The following is a 20,464-nucleotide window of genomic DNA, read 5'->3' as shown; positions in this document are numbered from 1 at the left end:
CAACTCTATGCATGAGCGAATCTGGCAGCTAGGGCACGCAAGAAAAGATTTTTTCGTTAGAATCTGGGCTGATTGCTGCTAATACCTATACAGCTAACAGCCACACTTTTAGGTAGCGGGAAGCAGAGAAGGTACTGCTCATACGCAGGTCAACTGCGCATGCGCATCAGCTCGCTGGCGACTGGTCAAACGAACCTAATGTGAACAGTTGTGACGTCATGCTTATAGCAAGCAGGTTTATTGTTACGAAAATTACATAGTCTTCGGCTACGGCCTTTGACATAGTTTTGCTATTTGCAAACGAATGTGCGCTTGCACGGTGTTATGTTGTTGTAAATTGCACATTTCCTTTGCCACTAAAGTTTTATTTTTTTTCTCTTGTTTATATTTTATTGCTGTCGTATCATTCTCCAGTAGCAGGATATAGTAACATTCTTTGCTAGAGAATCAATTCTTACCAGTCAAAATTACAAAATTTAACTGAAAGCTAAAACAATGAAAAATTCCCGGGTTTTTCCCAGAATTGTATACACCCTGTGTAACTTCACGCTCATTGGGAGGCAATTTGTTGTTATGAAGCATTGCATAGTCTTCCTGAAGCCTTTGACACATTTTTGCTGTTGGCAGACACTTGCATGAGCACTGTGTGTGTCGTCGTATATGGAGCATTTCCTTTACAATTTAAGTTAGTTTCATTTTTTTTTCTTGTTTATGTCTTATTGTTGAAGTATTATTCTGCAGTAGTGGGACACAGTAATATCCTTTGTTAGAGTTTCGGTTCTTACTGTGGATGGTGTCTCTTACCAGTCACAATTACAAAAATTTAGAGAAAACTTTCACATATAATATTGTTCTCTAAGGCCAATACGCTGCAAGAGAAGCTAAGCTTTCACATATAATGTTGGTCTTTTATGCACGTATTACATTTTAAGATATATCATTGTTAAAGACATACCATTTTCACTGTGTGGAATTGAAACGTGTACATTTTGTAATGGATGCCATCAAACTATATTCAGGACAGTAGAAACTGAAATGTCCTATGGTGCCTCTCCTGCTTCGAGGTCAGCCCGTTTGACATCCTGCCCCCCCCCCCCCCCCCCCCCCTTTTTTTTTTTTTTAAGAAAAGAGAAGAACTTCAGAAAATTTGCACTCTCTTTTCCCTATTAGCTAACAACTTGCTGCTTTGTGTGACATAAAATTAAGTATAGGATACATAAAACCAGTAAAGAGAAGAGACAAGCAACACAGTACACATTTCTTGAATCCTTAGCTCCTAGAATTTTTTTCTCTCTAATCTTGCTACAGCTTTACATGGCATGCTTTCCTTTCTGCAAAAGGATCTGTTACCTCATCAAAGTTCGTCAAACGTTTTGCTAAATGAAAAATCGGAATGTCGTTGTCTAACACTGAAAAAGCTGTAATTACAAATAGGCCCAAGACTGGTGTGGTTTCTCGACCTGATTACCTGTATTTTGTCACTGTCTGCGAGATAAAACAAAATAAGCCTTTATAATACTGCAGCAATTTTAACACATGCCAAATAAATGAGACTGTTTTGGCAGAAATGGTCAATTTTATAAACGGCGGAATATAATTCACAAAGTACCAATATCAAATGCCTATTAGGCCTACTACAAGCAAAAAGCTTTGCGTTAGGAAATAGTTTTACACTTAATTCATATGTTCCAGTTTCTCAAGCATGAGAACGAAAAGTAGTAGTGCCAAATTTTGATATAAATTTGGAATCGTCATATTCTTCCATAATTTAAGTGATGTCACCGTTTCTTCTCCTTCCTCGTTCTAACAAATAATGTTGTCATCACTAATTCTGTATCTTTTCCTGCCAATGTCGAAGCTTATTTGCCGATTAACTTCGCTAACTCTGCCAGAATCACCAGTTTATTTATCCCACGATTATTCTCCAGTTAGGCATTGTACGTGTTCGTACAACGCGTTTTCTGCGCTACTTCCAGAATAGACCTTAAAGACTACAACTGGCCCTTGCTAGTATAGCGATCTGGCCAAAAATTTTCTGTCAAAACTTCATTTTCTTGGATACACCGAGAAGATAATACGTAATCTTTCTTACCTGTTATTTCTGATAGTCGTTTATTTGCACTCTGGCAGTCTGAATCTATGGATTTCGCTGGTTATCTTAACAACGCTCATCATTCGCAAACACAATCAACCACATAATCAGACAGTGGTTGGCTTTCTTCGTTCGGCTATACTCTACTCAGCTCGTATAGCCCCTTTTGTCTGCAGGATGTGACAAGGATTCCACTGACAGAGACATCACGTACACTATGCACGCATTCACAAACAACTTACGATTCACTCAGAAATAAACCTACAACATGTTCAACGATGTTCAAAAACCGACAGACACACGTTTCAAAGTCATACGAATAATCTATAGACCAACATGCGCTGGATGTTAGGCGCTTTGTGAAACAAGGTTTTTTCCTCAAGAATATGAATTTGCGACTTGGGACCTATGGAATGGTACATTAGCTTATTTGTTTGAGTTGTAAGTATTTGTCATGTAGTGTTGTTTATCTGATATGTTCTACATCCGGAGGACCTCCTCACTATGGATCAATTGGAATGAAAGTAGATCTAATCTCATCTCATACAGAGAGTCATCAATAAATGTAAAAGTAACTTCATGTGTGCCCTAGGCAAGTGTGTTGAGACCTGGTTGTTGATACTGTGACCTGGCAGACAATATGAGTAGAAACCTTTAGACACTTTGTAGACGATGAAGTTATCTATAATGTAGTACTACTGTATGAGAAAATCTGCACAAGTATCCCTTCAAATGCTGATAAAGTTTCAAAGTTATGTAAAGACTGGCAACTTGTTTAAATATACAGAAATGTAAAACTGCATACAAAACAGAAATAATAATAATAATAATAATAGTAATAATAATAATAATAATAATAATAAAAGAGGTACTCAATGACTACAATACCAATGAGTTAACTGGAAGCAGTTGAGTCTCGGGATGTAACAGTTTGCACAGATATGAAATGGAATACCTGCCCAAATAGACATGCCCCTGGGAAAGTGCAGTTAGGTCTTTTTTGCAGACTGCTTACAAATCACTTGTGTACACTGTCTTAGAGAACACTCATGGGTGTGGAACCCAAATCAAACAGGAGTAAGAGGGGACAGTGAACTTCTACAAAGGTCACAGGGTTTCTTTCATTTATAGGTGTGTGTGTGTGTGTGTGTGTGTGTGTGTGTGTGTGTGTGTGTGTGTGTGTGTGTGGCCACTTTGAAAAGTGGCAAAAGCCTACTTAAAAAGTTTTGAGGAGGAGTATTAAGTGAAGAATCTACAGATATTCTTCATACCCCTAAGCATTGCTCCCACAGGGAGTGTGGAAAAAAAAGATTAGCCAAGTATGGTGTTCCTTCCTACATACCCTATGACTGGAACAAAAACACGTCCTAGTATGTGGTATCATGTTAAATACTCTCTGCCACGCACTTCACAGGGGTTTATGTAACTGTAGAACCATTACTTTTAAACACAGAAAAAAATATTGATAGCATATTTGGAATTAAGATGCACAAGATACCATGTGCACAAGTTTCAAAGTGAGGGGTCAGATAATCCAACATACAGTTTTGGTCTCTGAGAACTTTAGCAGGTTAATGTTTTCACAACGACAAAGGGATGTAAACTAAGTTGCATACTTGTCCCAATTCCAAGTTACGGACTTCTGAGACCTTCATATACAAGTTGATCCCAATGTATAACAAGTGACTCAGTTCCAGCAGTGAGTTTGTTGAGAAGTAGAGTGGCTGCTGTATCTGATCTGATGAATATTTTTAGGCAATTCTGGTAATTTTGTTAACAGTCCTAAGAAACCTTACTGTCTCAACACTCCTCGTACCAAAAATTAAGCCCCACATTTATACTCACTTTTTTGACCAGAGAAGGTTCATGCCCGTTTGCTGAGCCAGAGCTTCAACAATCTGCTGTTTGACGGCTTCATCTGCCATCGCTATAGGTGATACTGCAGTAGCGATGGCAGCAGAGGGTGGCGTGGCAGCAACAAGCTGAGATGGGCCAGCTGGAGATGTAATTGGTGTCTCAACAGGTTTCGGAGGCTGGAATGCAACCTACAAAAAAACAACTAATATTGCAGTTCTGTAGAAACTAGAGATGAGTAAGTGTTCAACAGGTCACATTCACAATAAACAATATGAGATAGAAAGTGCACATTGTATAAAAGTTGCACAGATATGAAGGTCATTTATAGGTTTGTAAACAACTGCTTATTTCTATTCAATAATTCCCCTTCAGTAGGGAACAAGGATTTCAGAAAGAAAGTTTTAATCTGTATTAAAACGCTCTTTGTCAGATTTCATTTACATGGATGGAGTGTTCAACAGTTTAATAGCTGTATTTCAACTCTTTCTGTGCCAAAGTTACATTCATTACAGGATCAAACAATGGATAATGGAGCACAGAATAAAGACAATAATATGAAAAGGATAGACTGCTACATACCATTCGAAGTGCGACAATAAAGTAATGAGACTTATTTTCTTTGCAAGATGTGGCAACCCTGCAGGCTTGCTTAGGCACAATATCTTTGACCTTGGTCTACAGACTGCTTCTAGTCCAAGCGGCACATTGGTACAACTGCTCAGTCAGAGCTGTACTGTAATAAGTTAACAGGTGTTGTGTCTCTCGTCACGGAAATGGGAACCGCATAATATTGCGCAACGATACGCCATTTCTTTTTGCGTTAAAATGGGTGAAAGCGCGATGACAACTTATGGTAAGTTTCAGAAGGCTTTTGGAGAGGAGATTATGTCAAGAGCTCAAAGGGATCATCCAGACCAAAAAAAGCTCGCATGTCGAAGTCAAAAGTGAAATGCATGCTTGTGTGCTTCTTTGATTCTAAGGGAATTGTTCACAAAGAGTGGATGCCTCCTGGACAAACAGTTAACCAATATTACTACAAAGAAATTTTAGAAAGACTTCATAAAAAAGTTCTTCGTGTCCGTGCCAACATTGCTGATAACTGGATTCTGCATCACGATAATGCGCCATCCCGTACTGCTCTATCAGTACAGCAATTTTTAACCTCAAAACAAAGTTCAGTACTACCACCGCCACCTTATTCACCAGATATCACTCCGCGCAACCTTTTTATATTTACAAGAATCAAAACGGCGATCAAGGGACATCATTTTCAAACACCGCAAGATGTCCAAAAAGCTGTGACGAGGGTCTTGGAGGATATTACAGAAGATGAGTTACAGAAATGTTACCATCAATGGCAGAAGCGCTGGAAAAAGTGTGTGCAATCAGAAGGGAACTACTTTGAAGGAGACAACACTGAACTTGACTGAAATGGTAAGCAACAATTTTTCACATCAGCCTCATTACTTTATTGTCGCACCTCGTATATTGGGGACGTTGAGTCACAGATAGGCACAACAAAAAGACAGTCAGACAAGCAAGCTTTTGGTCAAAGGCCTCCTCCTGAATTAGACAAAAAACACACACACACACACACACACACACACACACACACACACACACACACTGTCACTGGCTGCCAAAGCTGGACTGAGAATAACAATGCATGATGGGAGAAACAATCTGGGTGGTGGAAGGGCTAAGGAGGTAGCTACGACAGGCAGGAGGACAGATAGCATGGGTAGGGGTGAAGTGCAGTAAAATGCTGCTTTTGGGAGAATACAAGGTGGAGAGAGGGTAGGGCAGCTAGGTGCAATAGGGAGGTTACACAGAAGGCAGGGGGAAGTGCGGGTGGTTGTGTTTATGGACTTTAGGAAACAGGTAGAAGGTAGGAGTGCGGGGAGTGGTAGGGGTGAGGAGGGAGATGGACTCCAGGGAGAGGTTCTGGGATGAGCTTAAGGATCTGAGGAGACACTGGTGATCCTGTTGGTTTTCTGGAATGGCACCACTGTTGCAGTGTTTGTAGGTGGGATGAATCTGACAACTGGTGGATCCTTCTGCCAGGTATGCCTTGCAGTTGCTTCTTTCTCTAAGCTGGTTGCAGGTTGTAATCTGAACAGCTTAGAGAAAGAAGAGATGACAATTTCTGCAGAACATGCCCATCATTTTGCAGGACAATGCTTGGATGTGTACAATGCAAGTTGTGATCGATTTGTTCAATTGACTGGCCTGGGAAGTGCTGTACCAACCACCGCAATGCCCAGACTTAATTCTTTGTGACATCCACTTGAATTCTAAACTGAAGGAAGCGCTTAGGGACATTAACTCTGAAACTTGTACCCAAAAGACACACTGTTGGCGAATGAAGGGCAGTAAAACTTTGAACATGTATTTCTTTTAATGGGCAGTTGCCACTATTAAAATTGCAACCCTCACAGAAAGTGACTGTCTAATGATGTGTGCAACAAGAACTACAGGAATTCAACATTTAATATGATGGTTGGTGATTTTTAATGTGAGTGTGTCTTTTTGTGTCATTCACATTGGAGTAACAACAAAACAGCTGTTACATAAGTAGGGCCTATTCCCAATGGTGTCACAATGTACGGCGTAGCTGCACTGCACTTTACGACCAGTCTCTGAGTGGTATTTTGTTTACAGTACGACTGATCTTACAATTGACAAAGAATAACAAGAGAGGTAACATGTCTAAACGTTTCATTGCTGCTTAAGTATTTTCATATTTACTATAGTTTAATTAAAATAGCCTTGTGACTGATGTTTCCAAGAGTCTAGGGTAGTGTTAGGGCCCACCCACCAGCTAATTGTAGTTCTTTTTTGAGAGCCACATGCTCCCCTATCTGTTTTACATGTACATACAGAACCTTGTCAACGTGGCCGGTTGTACACTGGAAACATTGCTTCCAACACAGCGCTCACAAAATTATTTTATTTCAGTCAGTGCCTCCTCATTTGGTGAGTAGCAAGCTATCCTCATATGGAAACTATATTCAACCTGGACTTTCTATCACCACATTTTGTTCGTTTTTATATTTTGGAGACTTTTAGTTCCTTGTGTGAAGTCTATAAAAGATGCAGAGCAGAACTTACCTTCAGCTGGTCTGCTGTGGGATTTGTGATAAGAAGCTCATCATTGGTGATGCACATGCCAACTCCATGAGGTACTATGACCATTACGCGGCTAAATGAGCGAATGGGGAATGGTTTTGAACCACCTGGCTCCCGGAACATACCACTGACAGCCACGACCATTAGCTGTGGCTAAAAATGAAGGACAAGATGTTAACATTCAATAATAAATATGTCAATAATTGATCTGCAAATGAAAAGACACACAGAAGAAAAATGTAAAACAACAACTGCAACATAGCAAAACACTTCTGAGGAAGGTACTACTGAAAGTGCTGTAAGAGAGACATCTAAATTAGTTTCCACAATGGTACCACGCAAGTGCCTACCCACGAGCATAGTTTGCGTTACGATTTCAATCAGCAAGCCAGGAGTGTATGCTCCCAGACATCCGGTGAACAATTTTAAGTTCAAACACAGAGTACATCACATCATTAATGCATGGGCCGATAGTAGGTTTTAAACTTTGCTTAAAAACACAAGAAGAGGTACAGCTACAGCCTGGGGGGGGGGGGGGCGTGGGGAGAGATCGCGGAGGGGGGGGGGGGACGTGGGGAGAGATCGGGGAGGGGGGGGGGCGTGGGGAGAGATCGGGGAGGGGGGGGGGCGTGGGGAGAGATCGGGGAGGGGGGGGGGCGTGGGGAGAGATCGGGGAGGGGGGGGGGCGTGGGGAGAGATCGGGGAGGGGGGGGGGCGTGGGGAGAGATCGGGGAGGGGGGGGCGTGGGGAGAGATCGGGGAGGGGGGGGGCGTGGGGAGAGATCGGGGAGGGGGGGGCGTGGGGAGAGATCGGGGGGGGGGGGGCGTGGGGAGAGATCGGGGGGGGGGCGGGCGTGGGGAGAGATCGGGGGGGGGGGGCGGGCGTGGGGAGAGATCGGGGGGGGGGGGGCGGGCGTGGGGAGAGATCGGGGGGGGGGGGGCGGGCGTGGCGAGAGATCGGGGGGGGGCGGGCGTGGGGAGAGATCGGGGGGGGGGGCGGGCGTGGGGAGAGATCGGGGAGGGGGGGGGCGTGGGGAGAGATCGGGGAGGGGGGGGCGTGGGGAGAGATCGGGGAGGGGGGGCGTGGGGAGAGATCGGGGAGGGGGGGGCGTGGGGAGAGATCGGGGGGGGGGGCGGGCGTGGGGAGAGATCGGGGGGGGGCGGGCGTGGGGAGAGATCGGGGGGGGGGGGGCGGGCGTGGGGAGAGATCGGGGGGGGGGGGCGTGGGGAGAGATCGGGGGGGGGGGGGGCGTGGGGAGAGATCGGGGGGGGGCGGGCGTGGGGAGAGATCGGGGGGGGGGCGGGCGTGGGGAGAGATCGGGGGGGGGGCGGGCGTGGGGAGAGATCGGGGGGGGGGGCGGGCGTGGGGAGAGATCGGGGGGGCGTGGGGAGAGATCGGGGGGGGCGTGGGGAGAGATCGGGGGGGGCGTGGGGAGAGATCGGGGGGGCGTGGGGAGAGATCGGGGGGGCGTGGGGAGAGATCGGGGGGGCGTGGGGAGAGATCGGGGGGGCGTGGGGAGAGATCGGGGGGGCGTGGGGAGAGATCGGGGGGGCGTGGGGAGAGATCGGGGGGGCGTGGGGAGAGATCGGGGGGGCGTGGGGAGAGATCGGGGGGGCGTGGGGAGAGATCGGGGGGGCGTGGGGAGAGATCGGGGGGCGTGGGGAGAGATCGGGGGGCGTGGGGAGAGATCGGGGGGGCGTGGGGAGAGATCGGGGGGGGCGTGGGGAGAGATCGGGGGGGGCGTGGGGAGAGATCGGGGGGGGCGTGGGGAGAGATCGGGGGGGGCGTGGGGAGAGATCGGGGGGGGCGTGGGGAGAGATCGGGGGGGCGTGGGGAGAGATCGGGGGGGCGTGGGGAGAGATCGGGGGGGCGTGGGGAGAGATCGGGGGGGGGGGCGTGGGGAGAGATCGGGGGGGGGGGCGTGGGGAGTGATCGGGGGGGGGGCGTGGGGAGTGATCGGGGGGGGGGCGTGGGGAGAGATCGGGGGGGGGCGTGGGGAGAGATCGGGGGGGGCGTGGGGAGAGATCGGGGGGGGCGTGGGGAGAGATCGGGGGGGGGCGTGGGGAGAGATCGGGGGGGGGCGTGGGGAGAGATCGGGGGGGGCGTGGGGAGAGATCGGGGGGGCGTGGGGAGAGATCGGGGGGGCGTGGGGAGAGATCGGGGGGGCGTGGGGAGTTTTGAATCTGGGTACTACCGCAAGTCTTTGAAGACAAACTGCATCCTCCTGTCAGCCAACACACATCTACAAAGTTGTATTGTACTGATAGCCATTTCAGCTTATCTCTCAGAGTATTTCATGTTGTTGCCAAGCATTTATACCAGCTAGGGGCTAACTATTCACAAAACTTCCCAACTTCATGCTCTCATTTCTTTATTATCCTTACTTAAAGAATACGGAAAAGATTCCTACTGACAATAAGAATTATTTGATTCATAATCCCAGAATACAAATGATCAAATAATTTCTGTGAGTGGGGATGTCAGCAATTATTTCTTGCTACCCCTTTATATGAGGGTTGACTGAAAAGCAATGCCTCCACCTTCATAACTCTTCAACAGTTGCCAGCATTGGTATGTGGCAGGTACCAGCTTGTTATGTTGCCTCTTCTCTACAGCTCCAGTTGGTGGGAAGCCTTAGCATTGGGCGGTTGTGTTGCTACAGCGTGAAGTATGGAACCCTGCAAAGACGGTCGGTCAGTGCGATTTAAGCAACATGCAGTCATTGAATTCTTGACAGCAGAAGGTGTCACCCCAAAGGAGATTCGTCACAGAATGAAAGCACTTTATGGTGATTGTGTTGATGCGAGTACTGTGCATCGTTGGGAGATTAAGATTAAAGGTGTTGAGGCGGAAACATCTAACATGCGTGACAAACAAAGAGTTGGATATCCTGTGACAGCAACAACGGAGTTTCACAAGCAAAATGTTGACAGATCTATTCCGGACGATCATTGTATCATTGAGAGAGAAATGCAAGCACAATCGGCATTTCACAAGAACATGCTTTGCTTGGCTATCTGAAGATCTGTGCATCATGCATACCCCGGATGCTGACTCCTTAAATGAAAGCGCACATACTTGAAATTTAGCAGGAATTCATCTCGCGTTACAAGACTGAAGGTGGCACATTTCTCTATTCAATTGTGACAGGAGACAAAATATAGTTGTGGAAACAGTGTTGACTTCTTCCACGACGGCTTCAGAAACGTTGTTCATCGATGGCAGAAATGCATCCCATCGGCTGGTGACTTTCATAGATGGCAGAAATGCATCCAATCGGCTGGTGACTAAGTGGAAAAGTGAATATTGGTAATTAAAGATCACATTCTAAGGAATATTTCTGCATTTGATTTATTAAAATATTCCCATTCAAACCCAATTAACAAAGGTTGAGGCGTTAATTTTCATTCAACCCTCGTACACATGCCATTGGATTTGTCACCCTCATTCAGAATCTCAGACAAGGAACAGGAGTTCAAGATGTATCATGGTCGTATGTGTAACAGATTATTTAAACAACTTATTTTTTGTCACAAATAGCAGCAAGTAAGAAATATATTGAGGAGAGAGTGCAAAAATTCCATTATATTTCTGCCAACTGCAGAAAGACTTTGGACATTATTGTTGCTTATTTCTCGAAAATGGTGGAACAATACTTTCGTATCAGCTTGTCACAGTGCCAATTCCATTTCAACTTTTACCTATATGTAGTTCAAGAAACTTCACACACAGTGTGGCATTTAATATGCGACAATTTCATTTGTAATTACATTACATTGTTTGTGAATAGTTGTTCTGTTCACTGCATGTGAGTGAATTATTGCTTAACTACGATTTTCTCGTGAGTCATGTCTGGCGTAGTTCGAGATAGGAGTGTTGTTGTTGCTGTTGTTGTTGTGGTGCAAGCTTCTTCATCTCCCAGTACCTACTGCAACCTACACCCTTCTGAATCTGCTTAGAATTTTTACCCTCCGCGCTGCCCTCCAATACTAAATTGGTGATCCCTTGATGCCTCAGAAAATGTCCTACCAACCGATCCCTTCTTCTAGTCAAGTTGTGCCACAAACTCCTCTTCTCCCCAGTTCTAGTCAGTACCTCCTCATTAGTTATTTGATCTACCAATCTAATCTTCAGCATTCTTCTGTAGCACCATATTTCGAAAGCTTCTATTCTCTTCTTGCCCAAACTATTTATCGTCCATGTTTCACTTCCATACATGGATACACCCCTACAAATATTTACAGAAACGACTTCCTGACATTTAAATCTATATTCTATGTTAACAAATTTCTCTTCTTCAGAAACACTTTCCTTGCCATTGCCGATCTACATTTTATATCCTCTCTACTTCGACCATCATCAGTTATTTTGCTCCCCAAATAGTAAAACTACTTTACTGCTTTAAGTGTCTCAATTCCTATTCTAATTCCCACAGCATCACCAGACTTAATTCGACTACTTTCCATTATCCTCGTTTTGCTTTTGTTGATGTTCATCTTACATACTCCTTTCGAGACACTTTCCATTCCCTTCAACTGCACTTCCAAGTCCTTTGCTGTCTCTGACAGAATTACAATGTCATCAGCAAACCTCAACGTTTTTATTTCTTCTCCGTGAACTTTAATACCTACTCAAAATTTTTCTTTTGTTTCCTTTACTGCTTGCTCAATATACAGATTGAATAACATTGGCGATAGGCTACAACCCTGTTCACTCCCTTCCCAACCACTGCTTCCCTTTCATGCCCCTCGACTCTTATAACTGCCATCTGGTTTCTGTACAAATTGTAAATAGCCTTTCACTCCCTATATTTTACCCCTGCCACCTTCAGAATTTGAAAGAGAGTATTCCAGTCAACACTGTCAAAAGCTTTCTCTAAGTCTACAAATGCTAGAAACGTGGGTTTGCCTTTCCTTAATCTATCTTCTAAGATAAGTCATAGGGTCAGTATTGCCTCACGTATTCCAATATTTCAGCGGAATCCAAACTGATCTTCCCCGAGGTCGGCTTCTACCAGTTTTTCCACTTGTCTGTAAAGAACTCTCTTTAGTATTTTGCAGCTGTGACTTATTAAACTGATAGTTCGGTAATTTTCCATCTGTCAACACCGGCTTTCTTTGGGATTGGAATTATTATATTCTTATTGAAGTCTGAGGGTATTTCGTCTGTCTCATACACCTTGCTTACCAGATGGTAGAGTTTTGCCATGGCTGGCTCTCCCAAGGTTGTCAGTAGTTCTAATGGAATGTTGTCTACCCCTATGAATAAGTTATGCTCTGCGCAAAATTCTACCAGGCAGCTTCCTCTTTCATTTCTTACCCCCAATCCATGTTCATCTACTACGTTTCCTTCTCTCCCTTTTCCTACTGCCGAATTCCAGTCACCCAAGACTATTAAATTTTTGTCTCCCTTCACCATCTGAATAATTTCTTTTATCTCATCATACATTTCATCAATCTCTTTGTCATCTGCAGAGCTACTTGGCATGTAAACTTGTACTACTGTAGCAGGTGTGGGCTTCGTGTCTATCTTGGCCACAATAATGCGTTCACTATGCTGTTGGTAGCAGCTTACCCGCACACCCATTTTTTATTCATTATTGAACATACTCCTGCATTACCCCTATTTGATTTTGTATTTATAACCCTGTATTCACCTGACCAAAAGTCTTGTTCCTCCTGCCACCGAACTTCACTAATTCCCACTATATCTAACTTTAACCTATCCATTTCCCTTTTTAAATTCTCTAACCTACCTGCCCAATTAAGGGATCTGGCATTCCACGTCCCGATCCGTAGAACGGCAGTTTTCTTTCTCCTGATAACGACGTCCTCTTGAGTCGTCCCCGCCCGGAGATCCGAATGGTGACTATTTTACCTCCGCAATATTTTACCCAAGAGGATGGCATCATTTAACCATACAGTAAAGCTGCATGCCCTTGGGAAAAATTACGGCTGTAGTGTCCCCTTGCTTTCAGCCGTTCCCAATACCAGCACAGCAAGGCAGTTTTGGTTAGTGTTACAAGACCAGATCAGTCAATCATCCGGACTGTTGCCCCTGCAACTACTGAAAAGGCTGCTGCCCCTCTTCAGGAACCACACATTAGGATAGTATCCATTACAATTTTTGTGTAACCCTTTGAATGAGATTTTTCTAGTAGATATTTACGAAGATCAAAACTGGCAAACAGTGAACTGAGATGTTCCTTTTGTCTCTAATCCTGAACTTAACCCCATGTAGGGGAATACCACAATGCAATAAAATTTACTTTCCACTAGAAGGTTCTTGCAGAACTGAGGTCTTGAAAAGGGCACAGGAAAACATCACGCAGATAATTTTTCATAGTCAGGCCTGCCAAAATATCATACTTCAATTTGTATTTGAAGTATTTGTTACCAAACACCTGTGACAAAGCAGTTAAGAAGCTATTTTCACACAGGTTATAACTACAGAACAACTTTCTTCACCATTTGCAACTCCAATGAAGGTTCATACAAAGTACTCAACTAGTGTGTATTACCTGCTGATTAAATCTGCTTCTCTATGCTTTGATCTAGAGAAATTTGATGATACAGAAACAAGAATGTGAAAGAAACTTACTGAGAAAATTAGAAGGTCAAATGTGAAGGACTGCGGGTCATGTTCTGTTCGAGGAAGATCCGCCAGAGCAGTGACCACCACATGACGTCCGCGTCGCAGCAATTTTCGCCGGCGGTCTGTTTCTGTTACACGCATCAGGTTGCGATTGTTTCCAAGGTACACATTCAACCGGCTGAAATAAATCACAGTAATAGTTAAATTGCCACATGACAGACATGTTTCATCCTTTAATTGTGTGTGTGTGTGTGTGTGTGTGTGTGTGTGTGGGGGGGGGGGGGGGGGGGGGGGGGGGAACACGTCAAGTCTCTTTCTTGGCAGAAAATAGCCCACAGCTATAGGTGGAGGTGGAGGAGGAGATTAGTGTTTAATGTCCCGTCGACAACGAGGTAATTGGAGACAGCTATAGGTACATAAAATGCTGTGCTCTGACCTGTCTTCTCTGAATCGTATGTATCTACTACAAAAAAAAGAATAAAATAGTGCTCTCAATACTATGAGGGTAAGTCAATTATTATCTGCAGTTTAATTATATTTTTGTTTACTTTGGTAGTACTGTTGTTCTACATCGATGACGCATGCTTTGTTTATTTGCTGTTATATCTTTGCAATTTTCAAGCTGCTAAGTTAGTTTCGTCATCACTGCCGTGCTGTTAAGCATGGCTGCTCTGCTGCCTATTTGCACCAAAGAAGAGCAACGTTCAGCGATCCATTTTTTGTGGTTGGAAGGCATTTCAGGGCTGAAATTCATCAAAGACTTTCAGTACAGTACGGGAACAGTGTTTTGCCACAACGGAGTGTCTATGAATGGATTGAAAAATTCCGAAATGGTCATAAGTGTTACGCACGATGAAGGAACCAGATGACCGTTTATTGCCACAAATGAAGAAGCCATTGAGTGTTCACGTGAAATGATTCTCTTAGACGATTAACTACTGACGAAGTGGCTCATCGTCTGCAAATTAGTCACGGTTCTGCCTACGAAATTATCCACAACAGACTTCGATTTCGTGAAGTTTGTGCAAGATGGGTCACAAAACAACTCTCACAGTTGCACGAACAAACGCGCTTGGACATCTGTAAAAAACATTTGTATCGGTATGGTAATGAAAGGGACAACTTCTTAGACAGGATCACTACTGGTGACGTAACATGGATCCATCATTACGAGCCGGAGAGTAAATGGCAGAGTATGGAATGGAAACATCCAAATTCGCCATACAAGAACAAGTTCAAGATCCAACCGTCCGCAGGAAAACCGATCCTTCTGGTTTTTTGGGATGCACAAAATCCAGTAATGGAGCAGTATGGGGAAAGGGGCACAACAATAAACAGTGTACGTTACAGTGATATGCTTACTGCCAGGCTAAAGCCTGCAATTCGAAGCAAACACCAAGGATTGCTGTCAAAAGGTGTTGTGTTGTTGCACGACAATGTGTGTTTGCGTACTGCTTCCCACACTGCTGTAACACTTCAGAAACTCAAATCTGAAGTACTGGATCATCCTCCATATAGTCCCAATCTTGCCCCTTCTATCACTTGTTTGGTCCACTCAAACAGGCATTAAGGGGGCCGTCTATTTGCCTCCAGCGAAGCAGTGAAAGAAGTGGTGTATTCCTGGATCGCAGCTCAACAGAGAACCTTCTTTTATGAGGGCATCAGAAAGCTTGTACAATAATGGACCAAGTGCGTTGAAACGCAAGGAGACTATGTTGAAAAATGTTGTTCTTTTAAGTTTCCTATTCGATTACAATAAAATTTTATAACTACTCTGCGGATAATAATTGACTTATCCTCGTAATTCCAACAAAAAGAAACATGGTGTCCACTGAAGGAGTCCCTGATTTTCAAATTAAATATCTCTAAAATTAAGACTGATAGAAGAGTGCAACAAACGGTTTGTTTACTGTAGAGGCTGTAAGAATTTAACACAGAAGTTTCTAAATAGTGCAAAAAGCTGCTAACACATGGTACTATAATTGCTATACATATGCCTATAAATAGTGCACCACATTGAAACGTGAAAGGAGGTTAGCACACCAAAGGAAGAGCTAGAAATCATTTATGTCATTGAGCAAAGTATTTTTCTGGTACTGGAATACCACAGGTTAGAACACAGAATTACGGCAACAAGGCACAGTTTTCAAACACGATTTAATGTCCCAAAAGGACCCAATGCAAAAGTTATTTGCCAAATTCCAACGGACAGGCAGCTTGGCTGGTGTTATGGTGGGGAATGCTGACCCCAAGGAAATTGTAATAACAAGGGCTGTTCAAAAAGTATCCAACCTTATTTGTTATTATTTAAGCCAAGAATATAATGAGCGTGTGCGCACTCTACCTTTGTAGGTACATGTAGTGGATAAATCTGACTCTTTCCCATGACTGTGGATCCAACCAGTTGCTGACTAGCTGCTGACAAGTGAACACATGTAAGTTGTAGTCATTGGATTTTGTGTTGTGGGCAAAGTGACAGAAAAAGTGGGATAACATTACTGCATTCAATTTGTTTTAAGCTTGGCTGTTCTCAAGTTGAAATAATCCACAAGATTCGACAAGTGTTTGGGGAAGAAGCAGTGGATACCACACAGAGAAAAAGAGTGTTACAACTGCTTAAAAGAAGGTTGCTCATCAGTGAAGAATGAAGCACATTCAGGTAGGCCCCCCATGATCCACAAATGAGGTGGTTATTGAACACATAAGTACACTGGTGGTGCAGGGTAGACAAATCAAAGTCAGCGAACTTGCAGGTAAGGTTAAAATTGGTATTGGATTCATTCATTCCATTTTAATGGAACATCTGGACCTCAGAAAATTTGTGCCAAAGTTCCTAACAACTGAGGTACTCCAATGGTGTGGTACATCAAGATTACAGCTCAGAAGATACTCTTGTCAATAAGGATTACTACCATGAGGATTTGCGTTGCCTTTTTGAAGCAATGACACACAAACGGCACCTCCACCACGATAAGTCATCCACTCATCATTCTCAATCAGTTCAGTTTTGACTGAACGCAACAAAGCTGTAGTTTGTCAGCCCCTCTATTCAGCTGACAGACACTGAGTGACTTCTGGCTGCTCCCTAAACTGAAGAGAGAGATGAAGTGACCAGATTTCAGAATTCAACAGAGAAGTTGCACACCACACCATATCAGAAGATATTTTCCAGTGAAGCTTCCAGAAGTGGCAGCAGCACTGGGAGAGATGTGTAGAAGCCGAAAGAGACTACCTTGAAGGTGACTAGTGTCAATTTTATCTGAATAAAGAATGATTTTACAGATAAAAGTCAGATACTTTATTAACAGCTCATGTACTCCTGAAAACGTTGCCACAGTTTCTGGAATTATTTGACAAAAGCCAAGGAAATCTGTCCAAAGAATTGCAGCAGAAACTGGCTTTAAGTGTTCCAGTGTGTGCGAAAGACTGGGACTCAACTTACACATTTCCATTCAAAATCCAAAGCCACCAGGTCTTACGTGTAAGATAAAAGGGTTGACTTTGCAAACCAGATTCTCACAATGATTAATGACGAAGGATTTGACGTTGTCTGCATCTGGTTCATAGATGAAGCACACTTCCACCTTAATGGAATTGTGAATAAACAAAATTTGCGATTTTGAAGTTCCGTAAATTCCCATTTGTGTGACGAGTGATCTCTATATTTTCTCAAAGTTACTGTTTGGGCTGCAGTAAACTATCATTAGTGAATGTTACATCACAATTTTGGAACAACTGGGCTACACAGCTAGCGTTAGAGGATCAAGCAGAAAACTAGAGCGTTAGAGGATCAAGCAGGAAACGAGAGCTTCATGCAAAATGGAGCCAGGCAACATTGCATCGAATAAGTGTTTTGCTTTCTTGATGAATATTTCAGGAATAGCATCATTGTGTTGGATTATTGCAAATTTGTTGGCACAAGGATCCATTAGCATCCATATTTGCCGTATCTGACTCCTTGTACCTACTTTGTGTGTGCTACATTGAAAGACACTGTCTACTGGAACCGCACCATCACGCTGGACGAGTTCAAATCAGATCTGTGTGGCACCTGAATTCATTTCCGTTGAGGCACTATAAAATGTGAGAGCGGATTTCATTGTTCCTTTGTGCCACCTCCACACTGTGAGTGGAGGACATTTCGAAAAGATTGTCATGTGATTGCGAAGACCGCTTGCTGAGGACATGCGTTATGTACGCTGATACTGTACCAGCTGCACAGCATACAGTGCCACCTGTTAGCAGTTTTTCGAACCATCTCGAAACTTCTGTATAAAATTCTTACAACTTACACAACAACCACAGCTTTTGTTATGCTTGTCGATTGATCGTAGTTTCTGAGATATTTATTTTGAAATCAGTGATCCCTTCACTGGACACACTGTACAAGAATCTCAAGATTACATTAAATTTTCTGTGCCCTGTATTGTGATGTAACTTAGTTCAAATCAATATTGTCTAGTTTAAAGCAACAGTCTTTTGACTGCCGCCACCAGCAACACATCAATGGAAGCCTGAGGCTGTTAGTTCCCTTTGCATTGCCACTTCCACTGTGCAAACCACTGTCCCTGCCAGTTTTCAGTTGGTCTTTGCAGTAGGGAATACATTTAATGTTCAGTTTCACATGCCTTACCAGTGTGATAAAAGTGGTTGAAAGAGGGGGCATGGGAGACACTGTACAGATCTCTGTCATAGCCAAAATTCAGATTTTTGTTTGACAAAGAAACCTTACTGACCTATCCTCTTCAGTTTTCTTAATATTCATATGATTTGAAGATTATTGCCAAGACATTAATTCCCTAAAGCAGTATGACAATTCTTAAATCCAAAATACTGCTGTTGAAGATTAGAAAAATTTCCAGCACTGCCAAGTACAAAACATTTAAGATCAATTAACAGATACCAGTAGCTAAGCGTGGAAGTCCGCTAATCATAAAGCAAATGCAAATGGTTCAAATCTCACTAGAAGCAATTTTTTCACTCTTATTTAAATTCCATATTTATTAACAAATACTGAATAATACTTGAATAAAAATAACATCTCATTACTTTGAATTACTAGTTGTAGAAAAATAAAGTTTGATATGGACATGTAATCTGCCACTGTTAAATGAAAAATCATTATATCCATCAATAACACTGATCAATCTTCATAAATAGAGGAGTCTTCTATTTGATGCCTTGCATATTGGCACCAAACTGTAATATAATGCAAACACTGGCATTTTCATGTAATTAGTAACCAGAAATAAAAAAAATATTTTTATTATAAAATATGATTCAACATTTGTTATTTAATATACATATACTAGGAAGTTTCAAACCAGCAACTTCAATACAGTAAAACCCCGATTTAACAAATCCACTTTTCATGAATATTTGTCAGTCCCAGAGAAACTCCCGTAAGAGTGTTATTTTTCCTCTTTTAATGACCCCACTTTAAGAAAAAGTTCACTTTTAAGGAATAAATGTTAAACATTCTGCAAATTAAAATCCATTTTTTATACTATCCCTAATAGGTCCGAGTGAGTTTCTGATTTCTTTCAGTTTCAGACAGGCAGTACTTTATGTTGTGTGACAGTAGTATATCGTACTTCATTGTTTCAGTCAACACATATCTTGATCGAATTCCATTGCACTGATACTGGAAAAAGCATTGAATGAATGCAAAATCAACTTTCACTCTGCTTGCCTTGTGACTCCCATCACATGATTGGACGTCACAGTCTCTGAGTCACGTAGGGCAAGCTGTTAAGTGTTCCTTATTATTCAGGGTGTATACACGGACAAGAAAAATAAATTTTCAGAATTCTCCAGATTTTCCAGTTAAAAATGCAGATTTTCTGGGTGAAAGTACCCTTTTCCCCGAGTGAAGTGGCAACAACTTTCCCCTCACAGTTGTAAAACTTATCAATAATACTTTGAACGCTGAAGGTTTTATACAGCAGCATAGAACTTCCCGGCACTTTACAAAATGAAACCCAGCAAAAAAACAATGGGTTTTGGAAAGATCTCCGATGCGTCCAACATCTACACTGCATATTTTCGCACAATGGAGGTGTTAACAGGAGTTCCACAAATACAGCACAGTTGCTTCTGAAGGGCCAAAGACAAGATTGCAATGCACTTTTGACAGCCAATCACTACTCAAGTCATGTGATCTCGCCAGCCAATGACAGCGATACTCAGAGCACAGGACACGTGATGTAGTCAGCCAATAGCAACATCATTGTTAAGCAGTGTGAACGCTCAAATACGGAAGGTAATGGTTTAAACTAATATAAATACAGTACAGCTACAAGAGACACTAAGCTTTCACATATAATATCGGTCATCAAAAATTATTTGCTGTTTTTTCTGTGGATGTGGTTAGAAAGGCTCCTACAAACATAGCTTAAATCACAGCAGCTAAATATTTCTGACAAGCACGACTATAAATTTCATTGCCGAGCACCGAACATTTTGTGGGTTACCTGGCTGAATACATGTTCTGTTGTGCACTTTGACTCTTCCATAGAAAAGCCAACTGCAGGTGTAATTCCTCAAGAACTCACTTCACACTTTATGCCTTTGTTATTGCGTGATTTGTAATCTACGAAAGAACTAAAATAAATGTGAAAAATTAACCTTGAAATGTGGTCCTTTTTGGCATGTGTTACCCTTTAAGATATATCAAACACAAATGGCCCAGTAAAATATTAAATAATGGCGTAAATGGCTGGTCTTTTAAGCCTGAAAATTTTGTAAGTGGCTGGTCCTCAATATTAAATTTTGAATGAGGTCTAACACACT

The 20,464-nt window shown here is 42.9% G+C and overlaps 1 protein-coding gene across 1 annotated transcript in view; it reads right to left on the bottom strand.

Moving 5' to 3' along the window:
* The window catches only part of LOC124716978 (nuclear RNA export factor 1-like), a 142,329-nt gene that overhangs the window by 15,773 nt on the left and 106,092 nt on the right, over nucleotides 1-20,464 (bottom strand). Inside the window, exons 11-13 of the mRNA XM_047243582.1 lie at nucleotides 13,679-13,850; nucleotides 7,061-7,231; nucleotides 3,938-4,137 (exon numbers count right to left, since the gene is read on the bottom strand). Coding sequence (XP_047099538.1) covers nucleotides 3,938-4,137; nucleotides 7,061-7,231; nucleotides 13,679-13,850 — 543 coding nt within the window. The remainder of the gene's footprint in view (nucleotides 1-3,937; nucleotides 4,138-7,060; nucleotides 7,232-13,678; nucleotides 13,851-20,464) is intronic.

This window comes from Schistocerca piceifrons, chromosome 9 (assembly GCF_021461385.2).
Source record: "Schistocerca piceifrons isolate TAMUIC-IGC-003096 chromosome 9, iqSchPice1.1, whole genome shotgun sequence".
Classification (NCBI taxonomy): domain Eukaryota; kingdom Metazoa; phylum Arthropoda; class Insecta; order Orthoptera; family Acrididae; genus Schistocerca; species Schistocerca piceifrons.
This window is presented reverse-complemented; position numbering and strand designations above follow the sequence as displayed.